At 41.5% G+C, this 27479-nt stretch overlaps 1 protein-coding gene across 3 annotated transcripts in view; it reads right to left on the bottom strand.

The window, feature by feature from the left end:
• UBE3C (ubiquitin protein ligase E3C) overlaps positions 1–27479 on the bottom strand; it is a 120768-nt gene that overhangs the window by 64115 nt on the left and 29174 nt on the right. For all 3 annotated transcript variants that reach the window (XM_029234221.1, XM_029234222.1, XM_029234223.1), the window contains 7 exons: positions 23778–23893; positions 16725–16882; positions 13586–13739; positions 12952–13172; positions 12322–12476; positions 9494–9681; positions 1950–2036 (listed from right to left, as the gene is read on the bottom strand). In XM_029234221.1, the coding sequence (XP_029090054.1) occupies positions 1950–2036; positions 9494–9681; positions 12322–12476; positions 12952–13172; positions 13586–13739; positions 16725–16882; positions 23778–23893 (1079 nt within the window). The remainder of the gene's footprint in view (positions 1–1949; positions 2037–9493; positions 9682–12321; positions 12477–12951; positions 13173–13585; positions 13740–16724; positions 16883–23777; positions 23894–27479) is intronic.

Raw genomic sequence — 27479 nt, 5'->3', positions numbered from 1 at the left:
GACTCCATCTCCTCACCAGGAGGCAAATGCCATAGACAAACAGGCAATCATCAGGCAGAGCCCGGGTGGGACCGCTGCTGCTAAGCTGAGACACTTGGAGGTCAAGGATAATTTCCCGTTCCAGTGATCCCCAATCTTTTTTTGCCCTAAACAAAGCTGTCATTCATGAATGCCAAGGCGGGCATAGTCGTAAGTGTTTGAAATACACACACACACACACACACACACCCCTAGAAACCTTACATCTTAATTTGAAAATCACAGGATATAAAGATATTTTCTAGACCTTCAGTTATCTCTCTCTCCTCTCTACTGCTGCCGCTCACTGTTGAGACGAGAGACATGGCTCCACCCTTCTGCGTTGCATCAGCTCCCGTGCTGTCATTCAAAACTCCTTTCAGTCATGTAAGATGCATTAAAATTACATGAAAAAAACATGAAAGTAACTCAAAGTTACGCTATGAGTACCCTGCCCTTCCTTTAGCAGTGGGAAGAGGACTGGACCTGGGCTCCTTTGGCACAGGGCTGGCTGGGACCCACCCAAAGGTGCTGAAATGAGACCATCTCGTCCTCCACACACCACAGTGACAAGCTTGAGACCCAAAGAGCGCCACACGTGTACTGTGTCACAGACCAAGGGAGATTGCAGGTGGATGCACAGTGAAATGCTGGACACCCCAAACTCACCCACCAGTAAGGCTTTCTATTTCTTGTCTCAAAAGAATATAAAATTTGTTTGAAAGAGGAAAGGAGGACTTCCCTGCTGGCGCAGTGGTTAAGTATCTGCCTGCCGATGCAGGGGACACGGGTTCGAGCCCTGGTCTGGGAAGATCCCACATGCTGCGGAGCCCCCATGCGCCACAACTACTGAGCCCGTGTGCCTAGAGTCCATGCTCTGCAACAAGAGAAGCCACAGCACTGAGAAGCCTGCGCACCGCAACGAAGGGTAGCTCCCGCTCGCCACAACTAGAGAAAGCCCACACACAGCAACGAAGACCCAATGCAGCCAAAAATAAATAAATAAGTAAATTATATATATATCTATATATATCTATATAAAACGGAAACCCTCTTCTTTCCAAAGGCTGGCCCTAAAACAAAGAAGTGCTTTCCTTCCCAGGACAGGCTGGTTCACGGCTGCAGGCAATACGGTGCTGGCTGTGATCTCCACCGCGTGCAAGTGCACTTTAGAAGCTGAGTCTCCAGTGAACTGAGTTACACACTTCTTTTCACACTACAGTACAGAAGGATTGGCTCAGACCCCAGACAGGAGAAATTCATCATGGTAATGGCCTCTGTCCATTTACCGTGAAGGATTTTTGAATATTAAATTCTCTACATATTATGCATTCAATAAATATGTATATTAAAGATTCTAGCTTTCAAGTTACACGATTCACATAAAAAATCAAATTATTTCAACAAAAAGGTTTAGAAACCAATTTCTACGATACTTTATATGTTTTAATGTTTGTATTGGTGGTAAATTTGCTTCAAATCTATATTTTCACTATCAAAAGCAGGGAAAAGACATATGAAGCAAAGAAATTTCAAGTTTCTGATTTTCAAAACATGACTAGTTTTGTTTTCGTTTTCTTTTGGCTGTGCCACGCAGCACGCGGGATCTTAGTTCCCAACCAGGGATTGAACCCATACCACCTGCAGAGGAGTCTTAACCACTGGGCCATCAGGGAAGTCCCGACTAGGATTTTTAAAACAAATTTACCCCCAGATAAAGCCATACTCTTAATAATATACACAGATAAACAACTGTAAAGTTAGGCATTAATTTTTTCACTTTGTGAGACTGAGACCATCTAGAATTTTTCTTCTAATATGAAATAAGCTAAGTATAAGTAGTACTTAAAAATACCTTCTTACAGTGCTTTTTATTAGATCGCCACTTTCCATGTCCTTAAGCTCAATTTCTAAGTCTGTATAACACATACCCTGTGATCATCCGTGTTGTCATAGAAGATATGAGAAACCAAAGGTGTCTCAGAAACCTGGCATTGAAGGCTAAACTGTAGAGAAGCCTAAAAAGGAACAGGGGAAATAAGAAAGAGTTAGCAAATATTCATTCAATATACTTCTTCAAAAAGAAGAAAGCTATAAACTGAAGATAATGTACAATTTAGAAAATACCTGTATTAACACCACAAATCACTTCCTTCCTACAGCAGGCTGCTTAAGGAGTACAAATGAGAACTAGTCCGTGCACCCCAACTGTGAGAGCCACTGTCTACTGTTACGGAGCTAAGCTGGCCCTGAGCTGTGCCTATGAGACCAACCCCAAAGAGAACCGGACGGGCCGTTTTAAAGCACAAGTTGAGTTTGCTGCCCCTCTGAGTACGTATCGTAACACATTACTACATCACAATATTATGTATTATTAATATTATTACTACCAATACACATTAAAATTTTAGAAATATTTTAATAATCTTTATATTAAATAATTTAAAAATATTTTAATATTTAACTGATTTTAACATCCCCCCTTTAAAACAAACACATAAAAATGTGTTTTTTAATGTTAACTAACATCTCAAAACTAATTTAAATCTAAAAATATATTTTAAAGGCTTTAAAGACCCCTCCTGTATAATATCAATTTGATTAAAAAGGCTAAGGAACTTTGTGGGTAACCAAGTTTAACTTTAAATTAGCTTTACTTAGTATACTGCAGTTTTGTAATAGGATATAATTTTTAGTCACAAAGTTATAATCAGGAGAAAAAACCTGCGTAAAACATTTTTACACTCTTTTTTAAAGAGGGTACTATCTAGTATAATTTTAGAAGGGCAGGAGTCAAAAATCAAATTTCAAACTTATGAGACTAAATCACAGTAAAAAAGGTTTAGGATGGTAGGAAAATACGGTTTTAAGAAAGGGATGTGATCTTACTTTAGAACCATCTCAGAAGAACAAGAAGGTAGAAGGGCGAAGACAACGTTGATTAGCGAGCAGGACTAAAGAGCACAAAAGCTTTCACTGTGGTGTTAGAGAATGCACAAGGAGCGATCCTGGAATGCAAACCTGAAGATGAAAGTGTTCTGAGGACAGAATCCCGTGTTTTTAATACCCATATATCATCTAGTCCTATCTACTTTTTATGGGATGTCTGACCCCCAAAGTTGTCACGTAGCAGCCCCCAGGCTCCTGAGGAGCTAGAAGAGAGCTCCTCTGTCGCCTCAACAGTGCGACCACCAGCCCTGGGGTCTCCTGAGACCACCCCCAGGTCCTTTCCTGAGAAATGGCCATGAATAGTAACTGGACGATCTGACTAAATAAAAGCACTATGCAGTGTGTATCCACGATTCTCTATGGAGTTAATTACCACAGTTACTGTAAGCTGTACTGAGTATAATACAAAATATTTTAATAGACTAAATTTTGCAAAAAGTATATTAATTTAAATGCCCATAGTGGAAGAGAAAGGAATAGGGTTTAGATAAATAAGTCACTCTTCAATATAAAAGCCTCGAATTTAACTGCTTATTTTCCTGCATTCCATCAAAAACACCAGATACGTTCTTCAGCGTTAGCAATTTCTGAGTCTACAACAGTGATTACGGTTTTTAAACTGGTTTTTAAAAATCCAATCCAATTTCAGTGTGGTGCATTTTGAGATGTTCAAATGGCATTAAAAGCATAATCATTTAAAAAATAGTGGAAGCATAAAAGAATATGTGAAATTTACCTAGAATCATGAATCTTAGGCTAGAAAGAATCTATTAGATCATTTAGCCCAACCACTCTTCAAGTGTCATGTAGACCAAAAGCAACCTGTTTTTACGAGAAAACGAGGGGATTGTGCTACATGAACCCTAAGGTCTTTTCCAGCTTAAAAATATGATGATTCTACAAAAGTGAGTTATGTTTGTCACAAGTACATACTTGATAAATGGTAACAACACTATACTAATTCATTAGGTTGAGAGATTAAAAATTACTGGAATAACAAAAAATGGTAAGAACACAATAAGTCATAGGAGATCAATTAAATAAACCATGGAAAACAGAATAAAAACAAAGCTATAAAAAACATGAACATTCAACATGTTTTTGAACAACATGTTTTTCAACAACATGTTTTGAACAACATTCAACAAGGAATTCTGGAAGGTAATATCTGCTTGCCTTCTTTCTCTTTAATTAAGAAGTTACGGGCTTTTAAGAGAGTGTACTATCTAGTATAATTTCACTGACACGATTTCTTAAATTTGTGTTGAATATAAATACTAACACTTGGCACCTCAGAGGTCTGAGGAACAACGTACTGTAAGTAGGTGTTTCCTTTGCTCTTTTTTCTTTAACAACAACAACACAGGGAAAAGATCTTTAGCAACATTTCATCCCATCTTCCCAAAAATAATCAGTTAATACCTTGGAATAAACCATCCAGACACGGTGGACAGATGTAAACAAAAATGGGTTCTCCCAATACATTCTCTTACAAGACAGTTTTTCACCTACAATTGTAACTAACATCTTTCCACATGAATACATATACATATTTCTGAAACATTATTTTAATGGCTACACATTTCATAAGTTATATTTCAAGTTAATTTTTTTCAAGTTAATTTTGAAACAACTACAGTTCCTAAATTAATCACTCAATAGGCAATAATAAAACAAATTATTAAACCTTTTTTATAAATTAATAAAGGTTATTTGGGACTTTACTGCTAAAAGGTAAGGAAGTGAAGTATTCTTTACATATACTGGGATATATTAAAAATTACCCATTAAGCTTTATTTAGCTGAGACAACCCCATGAGTTAATTAGTAAAGGACTATTCAAGTTATTAAAGAGAACACAGTGGAAGACTCCCGCTCACACACAGGCAGTAAAGGTCATGACAGCAAGGCATTCTCAGAGACTTCCTCTGTATGTAAAGGTGTCACAGGTAAGAGAAATACGACAAGTCACCCACTCAAAGACCATTCTGCTCTTGCCGCACACAAGTGCAAATGTGACACTTTCTGTTTTCCTGCTGAAAGTATCACTTTTTTGGCAAAAGCAATATTAAAATACACATATAAATTTCACCTGTGAATAATGCAAGACTAAAAGTAAGCTCCAAATTGCCTTACTGATAATAAAAATTTTAAGACGTATTTCAGCTTGAAGCAACCTAAGGCATATTTTCTTCACAAACTAGGAATTAAGAGCGGAAGATAAGCTTCAGACATACAGCTGTGTTAAACTAACATCCCAGTGCTGAAACCATGACCAGGGTAAACAGACAGTTCCCTTTCCCCTGATAATTAATTTTCTTTAATTTTAAGATGAACCGATTCAAAAAATGTACCTTCCCTCATATTAGCTTAAATTAAAATGGGAGAAAGTAGCATTCATCACCTTAGATGCCTTCCTTGATATTCCCTTCCCTTTTACTTCTTTCAAGAAAACTTTAAAAAACTTTTAAACAGCCTGTGTGTATGTAATGCTTTTTCCAAGTTCACTTGTATTTCCTGTGGACTGTCATCCTCAAATGCTTAGAAAATTCTTAGAAGTTTCAAAACTCACTACAAATTATATTCCTAAATTTGACTAAAGCAGGCCTACTTTATTAATTTGATGCCTCTAACAATAACTATCGCCAATTCATTTATAATCTATATGATTTCAAGATAGGCAATAATAAAATCATTGTGTTGAAATGTCAAAAAGCTCACAAATTTTATCTGACTTTCGTAAGAATGCAAATTATGACAACAGCTGCTTAAATCTACTGTTTATACCAAAAATATCACTGATAATAAAAGCAAGCATGAAACCATAGGCAAAAATAATAATAGTTTCTCTGTAGGTACATTCTCAGTATTTTTTCTTAAATACTATAAAAATTTGTTTACAAAAACATGAACAGTATGTGGTACTCCTGGAATACCCATGTAACACAAATTTGCATTTTTCTCCGCTGAAGTCATTTGCACAATCATTCTATCTCAAATTATTAAAGATATGAACTTACAAACAAAGAGGTAAGGGGGTACTCATTATCACATTTACTTAATAGTGCTTAGAAAACAGATGAGGAAGCGGCTATACCCCCCCAGGGCACACAACTGTCCAAATCACAAAAATTAATAACACAAGACACAATTAAGCTGGCTCATTCTATTAATTTTCGGTAGAAAAATCAAGCACCTGATACAATAAAACTGATTCTGATGGCTTACCATATGAGGTATGAACAAGAGAACTAGAGGAAAATTGTAACACCAACCTTTCTGATCCTTAAAACACTACCTTTAAAATTCCATTTCAAAGTCTCTAGATGTTAATGAAACAGAAGAGCCAAGCCCCAAAGAATAGCTCATCCACCCACCTGAAGTGTAAACCCAAACTCCTTAAAATCAACTTTTAAGGGAGTACCTACCGTAAAATGAAAATTTCACTAGAAGCTGTGATTACAGGCGAAATCTCAGGATATAAACTCAGGAGGGTTTCTGAAAGATGATCACCTGTGCATGACTCTAAGAGACAATTCAGCCAAGAAAAGACAAGGAGGAGGGCAGAGGCACTCTGGACAGACACCAGCACAGGCAAAAGGAGAGAGGCATGAAATACCTTGGAGGCATAAAAAATAGCAAGAAAATGAAAGTAATGAAGCGTGGCTGGGGCAAAAAGCCCTAATTTTATGGCTAGAAACGGAGTCAGAGGGGTAACCAAACACTGGATTAAGAGAGGGCACTGCACAGCACCAGGCAAGGAGATGCGAGTGTTGTCCCGAGCCAAAGGGATTCAAGCAAGAGGATGAAATAACGTGGGTTATATTTCTGACAATTCAGTCTGGCAACACAACACAAAGTACGCAGCACTCACATACCATGGTGACAATGCATACAGGGAACTACGGAGAGAGCCTAAACTCTCAGGCAACGCTGTCCACCAGAACTTTCTGTGATGGTGGAACTGGTCCACACTGTGCTATCCAATGTGGCAGCCACGGGCCACACATGCCTACTGGGCACTTGAAATGTGGCTGGTGTGACTGAGGAACTGGGTTTGTCCCTTTATGTAATTTTAGTTAATTTAAAGTGACACTGCAGGCCCAGCGTGACCCCCAGGTTTAGGGGAAAGATGCTGAGTTCAATTTCAGGCAGCAGGAAAGGAGCGTGAGGACGGCCCCTGCTAATCAGTGGCTGAATGGGAGTCTGGAGCTCCGGGAAGCAGGTGAAGCCGCCTGTGTGGACGAGATCACCCAGAGAATCCACTGAGCAGAAGGGAACTGAGGAACTGAACAGGAAGAGAAGTCTAAGGGTTAGGAAACTCTGTAACAGAGACAAAGAAGAACCCACAGAAAGCACTGAGAAGGAGAAGCCTGCGACGACAAGGAAATTCTCGAGAATCCCGTGGCTTAAGCAAAAGGGCTTCAAGAAGAGGAACGAGGATGAGGGGCAGACAGGCGCAGGGGCACTGGCAGCAGCGGGAGGCCCCCAGGGGACCGGGCGGCAGCGCGCAGCGAGTGAGGCCCTCGTCCAGCGTGGGCAACACTTCCTAACAGCACGGATCCGCCCAACACAACACCAGAGCCCTGCCCGCTAAGCCTGATTCCGAGTCAGCCAGGGGTAAAGCTGAGCGCCTGCCCACAGGCTGTCCTCAAGGGTCTACTTAAATATCCCGCTTTCTAGGCTTAGTTCTCTAGATACTGGGACAGTGCCTGCCTTTTTCTCCCCTCCCACAATACAACCAGTTAATATTTATTCATATTTAAAATTAGTGAATATGAATTTTAAACCCAAATATTTATTCAGATTTCCAAGTTCAATGGTAAGATTTACAAATTTTCTTTCATAAAAGGAGATGGCAGTCCATTGTTTAATTTTTAAAAATTAAAATAATTCACATAATCCAAAGCTCAAACCATATTAAAAAGTACATGGTTCAAAGTCCACCCTCTCCTCCTCCCTCAACCTCCCCAGCAGAACCAGACGTGTGAGTAATCGCTGCTATGAATTTCTTGTGAACGCTTCCAAGTTTCTTTATGCAAGTACACATTCTTACTTTTTCCACCTTTCAGACACAAGAGATAGTTATTCACTGCTCTATATCTTCCTTTTTTTTACTTAAACATATATCTTAGAAATCTTTCCATATCAATGTAGGAAGGGCCTCCAAATTCCTTTATACATCCTGACAATCAATGTTAAACAGAAATTAAAACCTCAAATCCCAACCCTGAAAATAAGAGGGACTAATGTGAGCCTGGGAAGAGTTGAGAGTGAGCTATCAGCCTAGGAATTTACTAACCATCTTCTAAACACCTTAAAAAAAGTTCCAAGTAGTTAAAATCTACAACAGTTAAAATAAGCCTATTTGCTCTTTTATGAGCTATGAAAAACATTCTAAATACTCAAAACCTAATATATTTAGGCCATAAATAAAATTCCTGGAGTACTTTCTTAGAGGAAATAGGTGCTGTACTCATAAAATCAAGGCTACATATAAAGCTCCTTTACCATTAAACACCTTCTGGAAGCGGTTCACTGGTAAACCCCAGACCAGGGCAGCGATGCATCAAACCCAGTCATTACTACCCAAAGCAATGGACTTTGTGCTCCAATAAAAGCAAGGGGCCTAGTTCAGCTGCAAGATCCTCAGATCTCACATCCTGCTCTGACGCAATTAGCCCACAGAGAGCTAATCACCTAATCCCGGGCTCGCAGTTTCCCTGGCATCTTGCTGCGTCCGACACTAATAAACACCAGTGAGCGAGGACAGCACCTAATTAGTTGGCTGCATTAGTGTTTACAAGGCAGCTGCAGGTGATGAGTTCCCTGCATACAGCTCGTTTCAAAGAACGCTTTCCTAGCAAAAGAAACAGCTCTTTTCATGTTACGGGACAGCATTTTACAAACAGGGGGGACTCTGTCTGGTCACACAGGACTCAGGCACCCACGCGCCTCACAGAGGGTGGCCCCTCAGTTCCTAGTGGAACCACTACACTCGTCTCACTGCGCTCCTCTGAGCATTGTTCTGTTAAATTCTAGGAAACTGCTCGTCACTCAAAATAGAGGGAAAAAATATCAATAGTTTAAGGTTACTGTCACATTCATCAGCCACATTTAAATTCCTATGTTTCTTGTCCCTCTCAAGAGTTCATTTCAAAGTTCTGAACAACAAAAATTTTTCAGGTACCAAAGTAAACTGTCAAGGGCACTCTGACAAAAAGAGTGCTATGAAAAAGCCTAGAGAGACAAGTAATATGTTGGTTCTATCATCCAGGCACGAGTCAGACTTTTTAAAGGGGTGGCCAGGACTAAGCTCCCCTCACCCCAGACAGCACACAAGAGGACCTTCCTGGATTGGTTAACATGTCAAAGGCCAGGGAAAGGACTTAAACAGTATTAGCTGGTTTAGAAAAGAAAAACAAACAAACGTTCATTTTCCATGACACTGGCTGGAGGGAGCGGATGGCCAGCAGAGGGAGGAGAGCCCGCAGGGGACCGAGGCACCCACGCCCAGGAGACTTGCCTGGCCTTGGGTACCATGACTCGGTGCTGCACCATGAGTGTATGGCAGATGGCCGCCATCAGCGTGAAGGCCTCCTCGCTGGCTGAGTCCCTCCAGACCAGGTTTAACAGGGTGTTGGTCTGCTGTTTCGTATCCAACTTTTTCAGACATTCCTCGGTTATGTACGGTACTGACAGTCTACCATCCTCCTAAAACACACCAGATGGGTTAGTCTGAGTTAACCATGTTCTATTAGAACTCCGCTCAACACTACAAAGATAATGTAAAATCTTACTTTCCTTCAACTGAAAACATAAGAAAGGCGTTACCTAAAAATTATCCACATCACAACGAACATATCAATATCTCTACCAAGTCCCCCGTGAAAGTAAGCTGAAATCCTCTGGAGACCCAAAGTCATTACCCATGGTAGGTGCCAATTTTGCCCAGCATGACAACACAGAACTGTGAACACTCAGTCTGTGCTTTAATGTGACAGTATGTTTAGTCCTTACAATTTAAGAAAAATCTAATTCATATTTTTCAGATTGTATTACACTAAGCACGCATGTGTGAAAATGTATTACCATCTGATAAAACTTTCATTTTAAATTATCTGAGATACCACAGTTTAAGCCAACTAGGCGGAATATTAAAGAACTTAAAAAGCATCAAATGAAATACATAGACCTGTTATTTTACAACTTAGCGTCCCTAGAATATCTGACTCACCGACTAAAAGCTGAGCAAATACTCGATGCAGTTTACCTATTTGGGATATTAACCAAAGATACTTACTTTTTTCATATATGTACATATATATGAGTATATAAAAATGACTATATATACAACACTGGGTGTTACTGACTGTACTGTTTGGAAACCTGGGTGAATATAATTTATGTAACTTATAACAATCTACCAAATAAAACACTGTATTAGAGATGTATCTTATATATATATCTTTACTTAAGATACAAATCGCACTTTGTACAGGCACACCTTGGAGATACTGCAGGTTTGGTTCCAGACCACAATAAAGCAAACGTCGAAATAAAGTAATTCACATGAATTTCTTGGTTTCCCAGTGCATATGAAAGTTATGTTTACACTCTGTCGTAGCCTATTAAATACATAATGCAATAGCATTCCGTCTTTTAAAAAAACAATGTACATACCTTAATTTAAAAATGCTTTATTGCTAAAAAATGCTAACCATCACCTGACAACAAACAACTGCCAAAAACCTTCAACGTGTAAAAAATGGAACATCTGAGAAGTGCAATAAAATGAGGTATGCCTATACAAATAAAATTTAAATTTCACAGATTCTCTAGAAGGTTAAGTATTAACAAACTGTCTTCTAAAAACAGAAGTTTTATCTACATCTCATCTACAGGATCCCACTTCTTTTGACCATACAATAAAATTCACACTTTTTGGTGTGCAGTTCTGAGTTTTGACAGATGCAAGAGTTCCAGCACCCACCAAAACTCTGTTTTGTTTCTTTGTAATCAACCCTGTCCTGGTCTAAGCCCTGGCAACCACTCATCTGTTTCCCCCTGTCCTCCTGTTATGGCTTTTTCATCTCTGCTAAGGGAGCCCTGTGCCCTTTCACTCGACCCCCCCAACTCCCACCCCACACAGCACGAGTCACTCTCAAGTGTACTGCTCCTGGGACTAGACTCGGCTCGGCATTAACCAAAGAGAAATTTCCTAACCAAAAAAAAATATATATCTAAAACCTAGTACAGCCACACCTCAAGCCATTTCCATTGTGTAATTAAGAGAAAAAGATGTCAGTGGCAGACAAACTGTGCGTATAAGCGACATAAAGCTTTTTATTCCTTGAAAATGCACAGTAAACAACGCTCGGTGAGAAGTGGGCGATAATATGTGACACTGTTCGTAAAATGAATTTAAAAACCAATCATAGTATTTATCATCTATAAAATTTGCGAAAATTGACAAAAGATGTTGTGTGCTGTTCACAAGACAGGGTAAGAAGAAACTTAACCTTATTTTTTCTTTTAGGGGCTGAGGAGAAGGAGGAAAGGGACTGACTGTTAATGGATTTGGGGTTTCTCTGTGGAGTGATGAAGATGCTCTAAAATTAGACAGTGGTGATGGCTGCACAGTTATGTTACTATACTGAAAAGTCACTGAATTGTATATTACTCTAAAAGGGTGAATTTTGGAACTTCCCTGGCATCCCAGTGGTTAGGACTCTGCACTTCCACTGCAGGGGGCACGGGTTCAATTCCCGGTTGGGGAACTAAGATGCCACATGCCGTGCAGCCAAAAAAAAAAAAAACAATATTTTTTAAAATAAATAGATAAAAATATATTTAAAAAATAAAAATAAAAGGGTGAATTTTATGGTGAAGTGTATCTCAATAAAGTTATTTTTAAAAAATTCTTTACAAAAAGAAAAAGTAGAACAGTGCCTGACACACAGTAGGTGCGCTTCCTGAGAACTATAGCAGCTTAACCCTTTAACCCAATCATTTCACTCCTAGGAACTATGTCCTAGTAATGATCGAACTAATATACAGGATGACCTATTTTACATTAAAAAACCAAACACAAAACCATGCGTCTCCACATAACCTTGTACAGACGTAAGGAAAAGGTATGGAAGAGCTCGTGTCCAATCATGAGGACGGCTCTCTCTGGGGAAGGGCACGATGGCAGTGTAGGTGAGGGGCCCTTATCTCTACAGCTGAAGGTTTTACAATAAGAATGTCTTGATGTATTACTTATATAACTAGAAATAAGGACGGACACAAGCTTTTGACTTCCGACGTCACATGAAGCTGGGCTCGGACGCACAGGACCCGGGAGCTTACTGGAGCACTTGTCTGCGTGTCTGTCTCTCCACTCTCATCTTCAGAGTCGCTGGCTGAATCCTGACAGCTTGTGTTGGCAGGTGAAACCGGCAACCGAGAAAGGAGGGTCTGGAGGACGCTCAAATACACTAGCAGTCCCTCCTCAGACAGGGTCCCTTTGTAAAACAATCAGTTACAACCGTTAATTAAAAGGGATCAAAAAGAAACTGGAAAACTCAGGTTCACATTTTTCCTGTACTCAGGGAGGCATTTCTGACCAGGACTTATATAGATGTGTGCATTAAAATATACTAGAGGAAGATACCAAAATTCTACAATAGGCGCATGAGCAGTTTAGCATGAATGGGGAAAACATCCCCGCATTCCCAGGAGTTCTCCCGTTCAACTCAAAAATTCTTCTTAATCTGTGTGGCCTTATAATATGTATTTAAAGCAGACTTTTTCATTGTGCCTGGAAACCTTCCCCAGGGACACTGCCCAGGCCACAGTCCTTCAGCAAATACACCCTTCCAGAAATCCCTACCCCAGAGGCCACCTCGACAACGGGACACCCGCCACCACACCCCCTGCTCTTACACGCTAATACCACCTCCATGTGAGTTCGCGTAAGACACATCTTGCATTTCATACCCAAATAATTTTCACCAACAGTTAAAACAAAGTAGAAGAGCCACGGCGCTCCACCACTGGTCTTGGAGCGTGGACCCTCTATGGACAACAGTGCATTCAGGAAGGGCTCATAGGGGAAGACGGTCTGCACGTCAGCCAAGGCAGGAATGACAAAGTGGAAGACCTGCTCCGTGAAGGGGGCTGCCAGGACCTCCTTCGTGAAGGCTGTGAAAACTTGTTGCCTTAAAAAGAAAAATGGAAGCTTTTAATAAAACCAAAACACACTGTTCACAAAATCATTGATTCAAATCACTGGTCACAAAGTACCTTCCTAATAATGTTAAGCTTTCAGTGTCAACTAGATTCCCCTGAACTTCATGTTGTGTCTTTCCTATAAAAAACACTCGGCCGTGTTTTTGCTAACTTTTGATAGCTACTAGAGAGCAAGAAAATAACCAGGTCATCAGAATTATAAATTTATGTTAGGGTGCAGGACAGACAGAAAAAGTACATTTTTCTTTAAACTGAGTCACACTAATAAAGCAAAAATTTGACTTTCAAGTCTATATTTAACAGGGCATCCTATGTCAAAGTTATTGTTGGATACATACGATCTTGTGAAATTACAAAATCAATAAATTGATTCCATTCTCACCTTGCACCTTCTGGACAGGAGTTGTAAGTAAAGTGCAATGGTTTTAAAACATTCTCTAGCAAAATTTTTGCTATAGGAACTCGAGATAAATCAGAATATTCAATACTTGATGGAAGCTTGCTGTTAATTAACAAATAGAGAGATCTATAATACCCTAAAAGAAAAGAAAAACATATTTATAATTTGTTATCAATTCATACCTTTTCTTATAAGGAGGGGAAAAAAAACTTGTCAATTTTTAAATGCTTTTTACAAATCTCCCCAGGTGCAACTTCAAGCTAATTTTTCTTCACGTTTTCATTAAGAAAACCTTCAGGCACCCACGTAGCTTGAAGTGATGCATAAAGTCCACGTACCCACTACCCAGCACCAACAATTATCAAGTACAGCCAGTCGTCTACGCCTCCACTCATTTGGAAGCAAATCCAAGAAATAATTATCTCAGTATATCATCAAAGGACTTTATTTTTCTTAAAACTACCATCATCACAGCTAAAATAAATTAGTAATAATTCTTCAATACCACAAATACCTATCAGTGTTCAAGTCTCCAACTGACTCACGTTATAAATTTTATTTAACTAGTTTGCCTGCATCAGGATCCAAGTAAATCCCATACATTGTGATTTTTAAAATGTCTCTTAAGCATCCTTCAAGTAATTAAGTCGTTCTGTGGTTTTTTAAACAATATCACGTTGAACCCAGGACTTTAACCCCGGGGTAGACTTGCACCCGTCGCAGCTGTTCTCCTTGCTGATACTCGTGATCATCATCGTACTGCTGATGGGCTGCAGTCAGGTGAGCATCTCTGCTTCCTGATGCGACAAGATGGCCCAGTCTCACCTTCCCATCTCCCAATCAGGACCAAGGACTCTTAAATCCCTTTTAAAGGAAAGGATGCCTCTGGAGACCACCATGTGGGCACTGAGGGATTCACATGTTTTAAAGACGACCTCTATGAAGCAGAAACACCTGGCATGGCCTTTCTAAGCTGCTGATGGGCTTTCTAGGGGTACGGTGAACATAACTCTGCCGCCACTAACAACTCAGGTCACGCAGTCCTATAGAAGCGTGTGCCCCCTTCCTGCACGGCAGTAAGAGCATCTTCGGGCGTAGTCTGCAGGCATCCCGTTACTGTAAGCTCACGCTAACACGCTCTCCACCTGCTTGGTTTGCTCCCTCCAGTTCCGCACCCGACGTTCGGTCGCTGAACGGCGAGTCTCCGCACGGATCCCCAGACCTGCTCTGCCACCACCCCAGCTCTAACCTCACACACACTGATCACCAGCGACGCGCAACAAGAAAGCCTGAAAGCTCTTCTGCTATAAAACTGAAAAGACGTAAATACATCAAGAAAAAATTTTAAAGTAGCGTATTATTAATATATTAACACAAATATGTGTAGATTGACAGCATGAACAGAGCATTAAGTAGTTTAGCTGCAATTGTTAAAACGCTTCACGTTAAGTCAACATACAGTGCACAATAACATGAACTAGTAAATGAACACGACGCTAAAACATTACAGAAAAGTAATGTCAGGAAGTAATTTATCAGAAAAGATGAAACATGGCTATACCACAGACACTGGAAGCAGCACCTTCTGTGTAAGATTTTGAAGCATCTCCTAGTTCAAGACACATTTTAAAATAACGCATATTTCTTAGTTATCATCTTTACACTTTTGAAAGCAAGAAGGGTAAAAATTCTCACTGAATGCTTAGTCTTTTTTTTTTTTTTAAAGAAGATGTTGGGGGTAGGACTTCAGTAATTTATTTTATCTATTTTTTCTGTCTTGGGTCTTCGTTTCTGTGCGAGGGCTTTCTCAAGTTGCGGCAAGCGGGAGCCACTCTTCATCGTGGTGCGTGGGTCTCTCACTATCGTGGCCTCTCTTGTTGCGGAGCACAGGCTCCAGACGCACAGGCTCAGTAGTTGTGGCTCACGGGCCCAGCTGCTCCACAGCATGTGGGATCTTCCCAGACCAAGGCTCGAACCCGTGTCCCCTGCATCGGCAGGCGGACTCTCAACCACTGTGCCACCAGGGAAGCCCATTAATTTGCTTTTTAGAAGATCAAATTCCACAAATTTCAATTTACTTTTAATTAACTCAGTAGTTTCCCTAATTTTTCAATGAACTAAGTAGGGTTTCTTTATTTTTTAAACCTAAACCAAACAGTAAGGTTGGATGTATAAGAATTTAATTTCTACAGTTTTAATCCTGAGAATTAAATTAGCTAGATTTAACCAGTCAACAGATTAGTCCATTTCAAAAAAAACCAAAGCAAAATTATTTATGTTTTTATCAGTCACTGTTGCTTTCTAGAACACCCTACAGCCCCTTTCACGGCTCACAACATGCCCACTCTAACGTTAATGCTCCGAAGTCCAGGAGCCCTGCAGCACCTGATTTTTCCACCTGTGAGAACACCGGGAGTCAGATTTTTGTTGTTGTCCTTGCTGGCCACGCCACGCGGCTTGTGGGACCTCAGTTCCCCAACCAGGGACTGAATCAGGGCCCACGGCAGTGAAAGCACAGAGTCCTAACCACTAGGCCACCAGGGAATTCCCTGGGAATCAAATTTTTTACTTTATGTTACTTAATTATCATAGAAGTTTTAAAAATCATATGCACTTCATGGTCTTTCTGCCGGCAACACTAACACGTTCTCAGAGGAATTTCAGATCTAGGTTATTATACCTGACAGAATGCAGTCACTTTAAGACGTGTGTCACCGAGTTAATAAGAAAATTCAAATAAAGCGAGCACCTTCCTCTCCTCTACTGAACTACTGTGATTCCTGGGACAGGCTCTTCCCGGGTCGGTGTGGCACTGTGTTTGCGGCGTGACTGTGCCCACCACCCGGGCCGCGGCACTCAGCCAGGGCAGCCAGGCCTGCACTGCGGGCCCAGAGCACCTGGAACAACTTCTGACAGCAGACACTAACTTACTTCATTTTCAAGCAACAGGAAAAGTGCGGTAAAGATATCAGACACATTTCCAAATTTTGAGTGTGGGTAGAGACGAGGACAGATGTTAGAATCTGTGATTCACACAACGCTTCCCACCCCCAAAGGTGCCCTGGCTGGTGCCGACTGCTCACGACCACGCCACCCCCCAGTTCTTATACCGCTCACTTACCATTCTGAATCATGTAGTGCAAAATTTGTTCAATCACGGACACCACATAGCTAGCATCTTGTAAAACAGGCAGATAGGTGTTCTTGGAGGAAAACACCTCAAGCATTCTCATTGGAAGAGCAACATTCAAACTGTCATCATTACAGTTCTGCAGTAACCTGTAAAAACGAAAAAAAAAGTATTCACATACTTACTAGATGGCAAGTGTCACCGCAAGTTTCATCAAATTCTTCTCTTCGCTACGGTAAGTGTTCGAGCCGTTCTGTTCTAGCACTACAATATCCCTGAAAACAGATGCGACTCCAAGACAGACGCGAAATAACCAAGCATCGTGTCACTGACACTTTTTTTGAGTCCTTATTATGTGCCAAATAGAATGATGGCGCCTGGTTTAGAGAGGAAAAATGCACCATCAGAGAGGGAGAAACAGACAAGGAAAATCAAAGATCACCAATGCCGTGTGGGAAGGGTATGATCCACTGACCTAAGCTACATCTAATACAACTCAGATAAGCATCTTTCCACAAGTGTCTGCAAGACTTTCCATGCCCACAATGTCCCCCAAGAAGAACACTTAGTATATTTCTGATCCTAAGTCATCTAGCATTTTGAGTAAAGACTCCCTTCTTACTATGAGAATTACAGGCAGAAAGGAAGGCTTAGCTGTCACAAAACTAAGTCTTACTTAATTAAAAACAGAGAATGTCTTTTTTTTTTTACATCTTTATTGGAGTATAATTGCTTTACAATGATGTGTTAGTTTCTGCTGTACAACAAAGAGCTATATGTAAACATATAACCCCCCTCCCTCTTTTCTTAGAATCAGCTTTATAGGACACAATTTACACATGATAATCTGCACTCATTTAAAGTATGCAACGCAATGAGCTCTGACATTACCCCACAATGAGGACACAACACATCCATCCACCGCTTCCTCTCGGCCTTCTCTAGTAACTTCCTCCCTCCAACTCCCCCACCCCCAACCCATTTCTTCTGTCACATAGACTAGTCTGCATTTTCTACTATTCTCTACAAGAGGAACCGTACGGTATGTACACATTAATGTCTAGATTCCTCGCTCGGCATCTTTCTGAGATTCATCCAACATGTTAAAAACACGGTCCTTTTACTGCTAGTAGCATTCCACAGCATGGGAAGACCATGTTTTGGTTATGTATTCATATGCTGATGGACACGAGTCGTTTCCAGACTTTTCTCGTTATAAATAAAGCTGTATGAACGTTCAAGGATAGCATGTGTGGACCTGTCTCATTTCTCTTGGGTAAATTCCTAGGTGAGGAACCACTGGGTCACATGGTAGCCGGACAGTATTTAACTTGACAAGAAACCGTCCAGTGTGAAGGGCAGTATGTGAGAGTCCCAGCTGCTCCGTACCGGTAACACTTGGTATTAACCCTTTTTCAAGTTTTAGCCAAGCTAACGGCTGCATACTGAACTTCACTGGGATCTGAATTTGCATCTGTGATTACTTACGATGTTGAGTACCTTTTCAAGTGCTTATTGTTCATTGTGTGTCTGCTTTTCAAAAGTGGGCCCTTTGTTTCTTGAAAACCCAAGAACACTGTCTGTGCCCACCCAGGCCGCACCCGCCTGGCCCTCCTTCCGCCGAGCTCCAGCAACCCCTTCCCCAGCGCCCATTTCCCCTCCCACCTGGATGCTGGATAAGCACACTCTCAGGTTTCCCACCCTAGTCTCCAGACCCCACTGCCTCACCCACTCCTGGCCCACGTCCCTGCCCCTGTGCAGAGCTCTTCACCATTCACAATTCCTCTTAAGCCCGAGCCAACCGGCCCTTCCCCACCGCTGCTCTCATCAAGGTGACCAACGGTGCTATGGCGGGGAAAACCGCCAGACTGTGAAATGGGCAGAAAAGACTGGTGGCCGGCCCAGCTCACTCACTGTGTTACCCTCCATCCTCGCCTTCCACCAGGCTGATCTACAACTCCGTAGAGACAGAAGCTAACTTGTAGAAAACTGACAGGAATGCAAATGTTTCCCATACAGAGCGACACAAATTATTCCTGTTCCTGGCAATGCAAAAGGCTTCTGCCAGAGAATATAAATTCCCTAAGGCAAATTCTTATTTGAATCAGTTGTAACATCTCGGTTCCCTCCTTAATTAACCAGTTAAATAAAATTACTGACACGTGTTCACAGGGAATCCTGATTTTACCTTTCCTGGAAAACAATACTGAGCATTACCGACTCCATGGTCAACTCTCTGACTCCATTTATGCTGGTGGCCGCTTCCTGACCGCCCCTCCCCCCTCCCCCGTGCTCTCCCTACTTGGATGCCAGGGCCCTGGACTCTCCTCCTCCATCACCAGCTCCCCCTCTTCCCCACAGCATCCTGATGTCAGGGGACCCCAGGGACCAGTCTCTGGTTCTCTTTCTACACAATTCATTTAATCTCATGCGTGTTTATGTTCCTTAGTGTTTAAAACGACTTCATCCTTCTAAATGCTCAAACCAAAAGCTGGTATGCATCCTTGGCTTTATTTTCTGAAACCCCACATCCAGTCTGTAAATCCTGTGCACTCTAGTTTCCAACCAACTTCATGACACTCCCACTGCGATCACCATGGCCCAAGACACCATCATTTCTGGAATGGACCACTGCTGTCTCTTACGGATCCCCGTCTCTGCAGCACACTAGTGAGAACAGTTCTAGAAAAACATAAATTGGAGATGCAGGGTGGCAGGGGCTATTCCAGATGAAAAGATTCAAGAGACATCCAAGGTTATGTGTGGTCAATTAGAGTTTATTTTTTTAAAAGAAGAAAGAAAAACAGCTATTCAATGTAATTTGAAAACAAGAGAAATTTGAAAATGGACGTAGTATTAGACCAACCTGAGTCATTTCTAAGTACAAGGGCTGCTATTACTGGGATTGTCAAACTAGACTGGTTGCCCTAGTGACAGTTAATATTACTCTCAATCATTTTTAAAGGTGTACTAATGAAACTCTTGTTTGCAGGAGTGTCCTTCTTTGGGGAGATAGCCACTTAAGTATTTTGGGAGTGGGAAGTCACTATGTTACTTTGAAATGATTCAGCAAAATGTTAACAGTGGTCAACAATGTTAAAAACAGTCGACTCTGGATGGCAGGCAGATGACCACTTACTATGCCACTTTTCTACTCTTTTATGTTTGAAAATTTCATAACAGAAACATTATAAGAGTCAGGGAAGAAAGAAAATTCCAGTCATGTCACCCTTGGCTCAGAACTCTCCTTTGGCTTCTCTCTTCTCTCAGCATGAAAGCCCAAGTCCTAAAGAAAGTACCTTCCAGGGCTTTCCTGGTGGTGCAGGGGTTAAGAATCCGCCTGCCAATGCAGGGAACACGGGTTCGAGCCCTGGTCCGGGAAGATCCCACACGCCACGGAGCAACTAAGCCCGTGCGTCACAACTGCCGAGCCTGCGCTCTAGAGCCCGCGAGCCACAACTACTGAAGCCCGCGTGCCTAGAGCCTGTGCTCCACAATGAGAGAAGCCACTGCAATGAGAAGCCCGCACACCACAACAAAGAGTACCCCCCCACCCCCGCTCGCCGCAACTAGAGAAAGCCCGCGTGCACAGCAACGAAGATCCAATGCAGCCAAAAATAAATAAATAAAAAAAAGCAAGTCCCTTCCAGATCCTGGGATGTGCCCGGAGGGTCCTCCCTCTGCCTCCCCACCAGAGCCTGGGGAGACTCTGGTCCCTGCACAGCTGTCCATCCTCCCCGCTCAGGGCCACCCTTCCCGCCAGACTCTCTAAAGTCAAACTACACCCCCAAATTTCAATCCCCCTTTCCTCCTTTTATCCTCCTCATTATTTACCATTTATTTCTGTCACATAAAGACGTTCATACGTTACTTATTCTTGCTTATTCTCAGTCTCCCAGAAGACAGTCTCCAGGAGAGCAGGTCCCTTCTCTGCCTGTCACAGTCACATGCAGTGCTGAGAACTGGGCCAAGCACTTAGGAGGAACCCCATAAACTTTTTTAATCAACGAAGTTATTAACTGATTAGCCAATCCCAATTTTGTTCCTAATGGATGCTCACATAAGAAAAAATGTAAGTAATGTCAGTATTCATTACTTTAAAAAAAAATTATCTTTATGTTCAAAATAAATTTACTGAAGTTGATAAGCAGCTGTTTACAAACAGTGTTAGCACTAAATAAAAATGAGAGAAAGTGTGTACTCTGAGAGCTGTACTAGATGCCAACAATGACCCCTGCACCGTTAGAGCCCTGAGCCCTCAATGGTGCTTCCAGTGTCCAAGGAAAGGCAAAAAGATGGCTCTGAAGGAGGGAGGTGACCAGGAGGCCATCTGCTTTTAAGCAGAGGTGAACCCATCAGTCCAACCACCCAGCAGAGCACTGAAATCCTGGGCCTGGAAGGACCAGTCTCATCCAATGTTCTTCACTTTAGAATGAAGCTGAAAACGAGATCCAGTAACTTGCGTCATGCCCTAAGCTGGCAGGACACAGAGGCAGCACTAGAATCCAGCCTCCTGCCCTCTACTTCATTACTGTACTGACCCGAGTTCCGCTCATCCTCAACTCAGGTGCCATCGACGTCCGTGTTATCTGTTCATTCACGTATTTTATACACAATGAGGTACATCATCTCTTTCACATAAAACTACTTTTCTAGCTCTGAAAAAGTTGTCTTAAATTCCCATGGAGACCAAAAGAGTGGAAGAAAGCACACGTCCCCTCCTCTGGTAACTTGCCAAAGCACCTAAAGTTCAATGCCCTGCACACAGCAGGTAAGATCATTCACTGGTTTATTAACATCACACACTTGAAATAAAGTTTCTAACAGATTTCTATTTTAATTTTACTTCGTTAAAACTTCATTCCTCCTCTAAAGGAACCAGCTTCCTTAGAGAAAACAGCCCCAACCTGGGGCTTTCAGGGGAGGTGTTAAATAGAGCCCAACATAGTGTGGTCCCAGAAAGCAAAGATGCTTCAAAACACTAATGGGGCTCTGATAAGGGCTCCCTCTGCCCAGCATTTAAAAATACATGAGGCCTGACTGACACTAAAGAGAAAAGGAGGCAGGGTCTTCTTCAGAAATAAAGCCAAATAACAAACACTGAAGAAACAACAGAATTAGAAAAATCAGCATTTTATAAACCATGGATATAACAACTGATTCAGGCGTAGATCATCAAATGCAAAAACAAACCACTGGGTGAAAGGTGGTACTCTAATGACACGGAAGGAAATGTACCTGCACAATATAGAGAGGAGTTTTTACTTTCACTCAGCCTCACTGAGCATGGGCTATGTCTCATGTGGGGCACTAGGACTCTCACAATTACCTGCTATGAAGCATTCTTGTTGAACACGCTTAAACTGAGTCAAGTACAGCCCGATGGCAGTGGTTCTCATGGGGGCAACACTCGGCAGTGTCTGGAGACTTGTGTGATCAAGTGGGTGCCACCTGCATCAAGCGGGTGCAGGGCAAGGATCCTGCTAAACGCCCTACAACACACAGGACCACATGCACAACACAGAATGGTTCAGCCCCAAACATGAAGAGGGTGTGGTTGAAAAACTCTCCTCTAGAAATGACAGCCAATTTAAAGGAAAGAGAGGAGACAAAGGAATAAGTGAAACAAATGGAGCCTAGGATCATCAAAACAGAGAAGATATTTTTGAGATAACTGGGGAAATCTGAATATGGAGTGTGTATACCACATGATATTAAGAGAATTACTATTCATTTTCTTAGATGTGAACGCAGCATTACGGTTATCAGAGAGTGTGCTTTCTTAGGAGAAGCACAGTGAATCGGGTGAAGCGTCATGATGTCTGCAACTTACTTTTACATGCTTTAGAAAAACAACACACTGTACGTGTGGAGAGAGAGAGAGAAAGCAAATGTGGCAAAATGGTAACTTTTGAATCTAGGTGGAGGATATATGGTATTCTTTCAACTTTACTGGTGTTAGAAATTTTCCAAAACAAAAAGTTGGGGAAAACAAGGAGAAATTACATTTGGATTTATCATCTATTAAGATTACTTGCTAAATGAATACCTTCGAAAGGACATTAAGTGTCCACAAACTACAACCCGTGCGCGGAACCAGCCACAGGCTGTGTGGCTCTCAGGTGAAGGGTGCTCCTGACACCTTTAAAAGCTTGTAAGAAAAAACACAGTATGCGTAAGAGAGGCCACACTTCATGCCATCTGGGTGTTTACAGAAAATGTTTGCTGACTCCCGCTCCAGCGAATCAATGCGTACAATGTGTTTTTCAAAGTAAAAGTTTTTCCAAGAAATAAAAGGGGTTTGAAAAAAATAAGATTTCTTGGGATTGGTGATCTTCCAGACTCTCTCTCTTCATAAAGGTTCTTCTCTACCTTTAGTCCAGCTCAGGATTCTGGAAGTCAGTTAACAAGGCCTAGCTCTGATAGCAATCCTAAACAAGCCTTACTACATGCAACTTCCAGAAAATTAGCTGAAATTATATTAAAGGCTCAGAATCATTTGAAAGTCTGCTACTGTGCAGATACCAGCAATTTTGAGAAAAACAGTGAAGATGTTAATTTGTTTTCTCATTCAGGTACTACTGCTCACATCACCTAAATGTGCTTTGTAAACTGAATCCAGCAAAGTGATGGAAGTGACTTATTTCAAGTCCATACATAAATCACAAGAGCCTGATGAAAGGCCTGCTCTAAAGAGCCTGTCCCCGAGGGTAGGACCCTAGGAGAATGGGAGCCTGCCTCCTCACAGCAGGAGTCCTTTCAGGTGGCCCATCCACTCGCTAGCAACCAGGACCCCTGATATCCCACAAGATAATTCCAGAGCCTACCTGAAAGAAAACATCATCTGGAAGGTATTTATACCTACATTTTAATTTCTACAGGGAGAAGAGTCACAGGAGTGAAAACTGTAATACATAGAACATTCCAGTCTCAAAAAGAAAAAAAAGGGAAAACCACTGTCACAGACACTGAAAACCAAAGGGTATATTCCTCAGGACAAAGTGACCACCACATTGCACAAGTTGCTGACAACCATGGGTTTACCTGCAACAGAGGCTCATCAACCTCTTTATTTGAAATAAGCACGTAAGTCTCTCAGATCCATCCAACTGCTGGACAAACAAAGAGCTATATTTAATTAGGTTCTGATACATCCATATCTGAAAGAAACAGCAAAACATACAATTATAACTCTCAGTCCATAAAAAGCTGACTATTTACTAATTACAAACATACCAAAATTTCCTTAATTGGTAAATACTTAATCAAAATAATCGAAACATGCTAAGAAGAAGTAAATCTTCTAAGTCGGGTTTTAGGTAGTAGCACACACGTCCTGAACCTTCCACCTTAAGAAAGCACATTGGCACAGAGTTAAATTACTACATTTATCACTAAAAGTACTTAAAACTCATGTAAGTGTGAAGCAGAAAGTTCATTTGCAAAACTCAGCAAACCACAATAAAAACATTTGAGAATCACCATCTCAATCATAAGTTACGAAGGATAACAGTTCCTTCTTTTTACCTTTCTCCTCTGAGTTTCCAGCACCTTTCCTGTGGATACTCTCCTTCCCTAACTCCATGAAATTTCGGTAGCAAAGGCAATCATTCAGTCCCACTATTCCCGATAAAAGGCCAGGTGTGTAGCATATGAGGCGAGAGATGTGTCACTTAACTAGACAGGAGGAATCCTATCACAATGTTTATACAAACCATCGCAGTGCGCACCTGAAGTATCTTACAATTTTATTTGTCATTATACGTCCACACGGCTGGAGGGGAAAAAAGGTCAGAGACGCGTCTGGATGACCAGAACCCCCGCTGTCCCGGACACGGTGATGGGCCATCGCGGTGGGCAAATGCTGAGTTAGATTTCTGTCGAGCTCCCATCCAGGAGGCCTCTCTAGTGTGGATACAGCTACCGGAAGTGACTTTGAAAACACAATACCAAACAGGAATCTCTTATACTTCCTCTACGATATTTTTGTTGCTATTTGTTCATTTCATGAGACCCATTTAGAAGCGTTAAAATTAAGACAGCTTCTTAAATGTGCCACAGAACCTTTTCTTTACCTGTCATTTTTACAGTTTCTCCTCTGAGAGTAACACTTATTTGATATAAAATGTTATCAAACAATTAAAGTACTAACACATGTGTTTTGCATGATAAATTCGAGTGTGTCCTAACTTGGGTGGAAATAACTCCGAGACCCAATCCGAATGTTAGTTTACCTACACACAATCTTTCTTCTTGAGGTATTTGGAGCTACTTGTTCATACTTTCTCAGGAACCAATATCATACGAATATTTTCTGCACTATGTGACACGCAGTTCATTCTAGAATTTGTACTGAATACCCATTAACAAATAAAACTAGGATGTACAGTGACTGAACACTATAAAAATCTGAAGGCCAACTGTAGGAAGTACAAGAATAAAGCTGTAAATACATTAGTCAAGTAATTATGTTTCAACGACAAAAAAAACCCTCAAAGCACTTTATTTGAACACTTTCTGGACTGGTTTTTTTTTTTTAATTGAGGTATAGTTGATGTGCAACATTATATGCTTCAGGTGTACAACACAGTGATTCACCATTTTTAAAGGTTACCCTCCATTTACAGTTATTATAAAATATTGGCTATATTCCCTGTGCTGTACAATATACCCTTGTAGCGGGCTGGATTTTGATACTGCTTTTTACATTCTTGACAAATGCACCGATATCATCCCACAAGTTCTAAGTGCATTACACATCTGCTTTGCCTAACTGTTTGCTGTTATTTACTAAATTCAGATAAGTACAGTTGCAAAAACTTTCCGTCTTATCCATCCTTTCTCAGGAAGTTAACTGAGGCTATATATCAATAAAACAAGGGAGTAAACCAAGAAAGCAAAAAGATATGGCATCAGGAAAGAGGAACTGAAACGGAAGCAAAGCAAAGCGGAGGTTTTCCCAGGAACATGGCAGGCGCGGAGAGCAACCACTCCAAACTGTGCAGCAAGTTCCCGGGACGCAGAAGGAACAGCTCAGCAGGGAAAGAGCACCAGTGACCTGACCCTCTAGTCACGGAAAACTGTACTGAGAATTATTTTACTGTCAGGAGGTGGAAGAAGACTTTATCATAAAGAGACTCAAAGATAATTAAACAGAAATGACACAACAATTCACTCTAGAGTAACTCAAGAAAACTGTACACAAAAGAAAATACAATCACGGTACACTATTTTAGCGACCATATTTACAGTCATTATAATAAAAAATAAATCAAGGGGGTGGGTGAGGAAGGGAGAGCCAATATACGCACACTTTTGCACAGAGCACCTTAGAAAAACTATCAAAAGTGGCATCACGCCTGCTCTTAAAGTAGGAATTAGGGTCCTTGAAGATGGGCAGGAGACTTTCCCTCCACATATGACTGATTTATTGTTCTTGCATTTTTCTGTGCAAACTAAATAAACAATCCAGTTTGCTTTTCTCATATAAACCAGGTTTGAGGACCTGGTTAATTCTAATCCTACACAGGGCCTGTAGGACTGGGCGGCTGCGCCACGTCCAGAAAGCATGCAGGAACCACTGACCAGACCTCAGAGTGGGGCAGAAGCAATTCTCCAAAGGGAAGGGTGCTCTGGAGAGACAGAGGACTGACGGCCCTTCTGACGCCCACATGGCTGTGCTCCACGTCTGACCTTCAATCTGCAAGGTCAGAGTACATGAGGAAGGAACAGACTGCTCCAGAAAGAGAGCCAGATGACCTGCTGCTGTATGTTTCTCATTCTTCTTCTCACAGGCTTCAGATAGAAAGCCTAGAAAGAGCCTGCCTTTAGGGGACATGGGCTCGAGCCCTGGTCCGGGAAGATCCCACATGCTGCGGAGCAACTAAGCCCGTGCACCACGACTACTGAGCCCTCGCTCTAGAGCCCGCAAGCCACAACTACTGAGCCCAAGTGCCACAACTACTGAAGCCCGTGCGCTTAGAGCCCGTGCTCCTCAACAAGAGAAGCCACCGCAATGAGAAGCCCATGCACCACAACGAAGAGTAGCCCCTGCTCGCCGCAACTACAGAAAGCCTGTGCGCAGCAACGAAGACCCAATGTAGCCAAAATAAATAAATTTAATTAATTAATTAATTTCAAAAAGAGCCTGCATTTAAGGAAAGCCATCTTTACTGCCTCTAAAGATTTATGGAAAGTTCTTCCCATGGTCCAGCCCAGCTCAATACAGGAAGCAACGTTGGGTGTTAAAGCCAAACACCAGATAAGCGATAAAGTATTCCTATGTCTTCTGTACTTACAGTCCACACAAGGATCCTTCTAGTACGTACAGTTGGAGCACGGAAGACTTACTTTTCACTGTATACCCATGTTTTAATTAGAAATTTTTAATCCAGGTAAATAAGGATGTCTAAGAATAAATACATATTTAACCTAATGAATCTCAGTATTTCCTGGGAAAGTGGACACAGCAACAAGTTCCACTTTATAAAGATGATTCATCCACGTATCTCCTCCGTTAACACACACCGGTCCTCATCACTGATAACATCAAAACCTATAACACTTTTTAAGTTACACAATTATATTTTAGATGTTTCGAGAGAGACCCTAGAGTTCAGAGATTTACATTTCAGTATTTACAGGTAACAAACAGGCTATGACACCGAGGATGCACGTCCCAGGGATGGAGGCACAGGGTGGAGGGTTCTGTGCAAAACAAGGTGCTGCCTGTGCGTACTGGGTAAC

This window comes from Monodon monoceros, unplaced genomic scaffold, assembly GCF_005190385.1.
Source record: "Monodon monoceros isolate NGI ecotype Baffin Bay Population unplaced genomic scaffold, NGI_Narwhal_1 Super_Scaffold_2, whole genome shotgun sequence".
Classification (NCBI taxonomy): Eukaryota; Metazoa; Chordata; class Mammalia; order Artiodactyla; family Monodontidae; genus Monodon; species Monodon monoceros.
The sequence above is the reverse complement of the archived record's forward strand: the minus strand, read 5'-3'. Positions and strand labels throughout refer to the sequence as shown.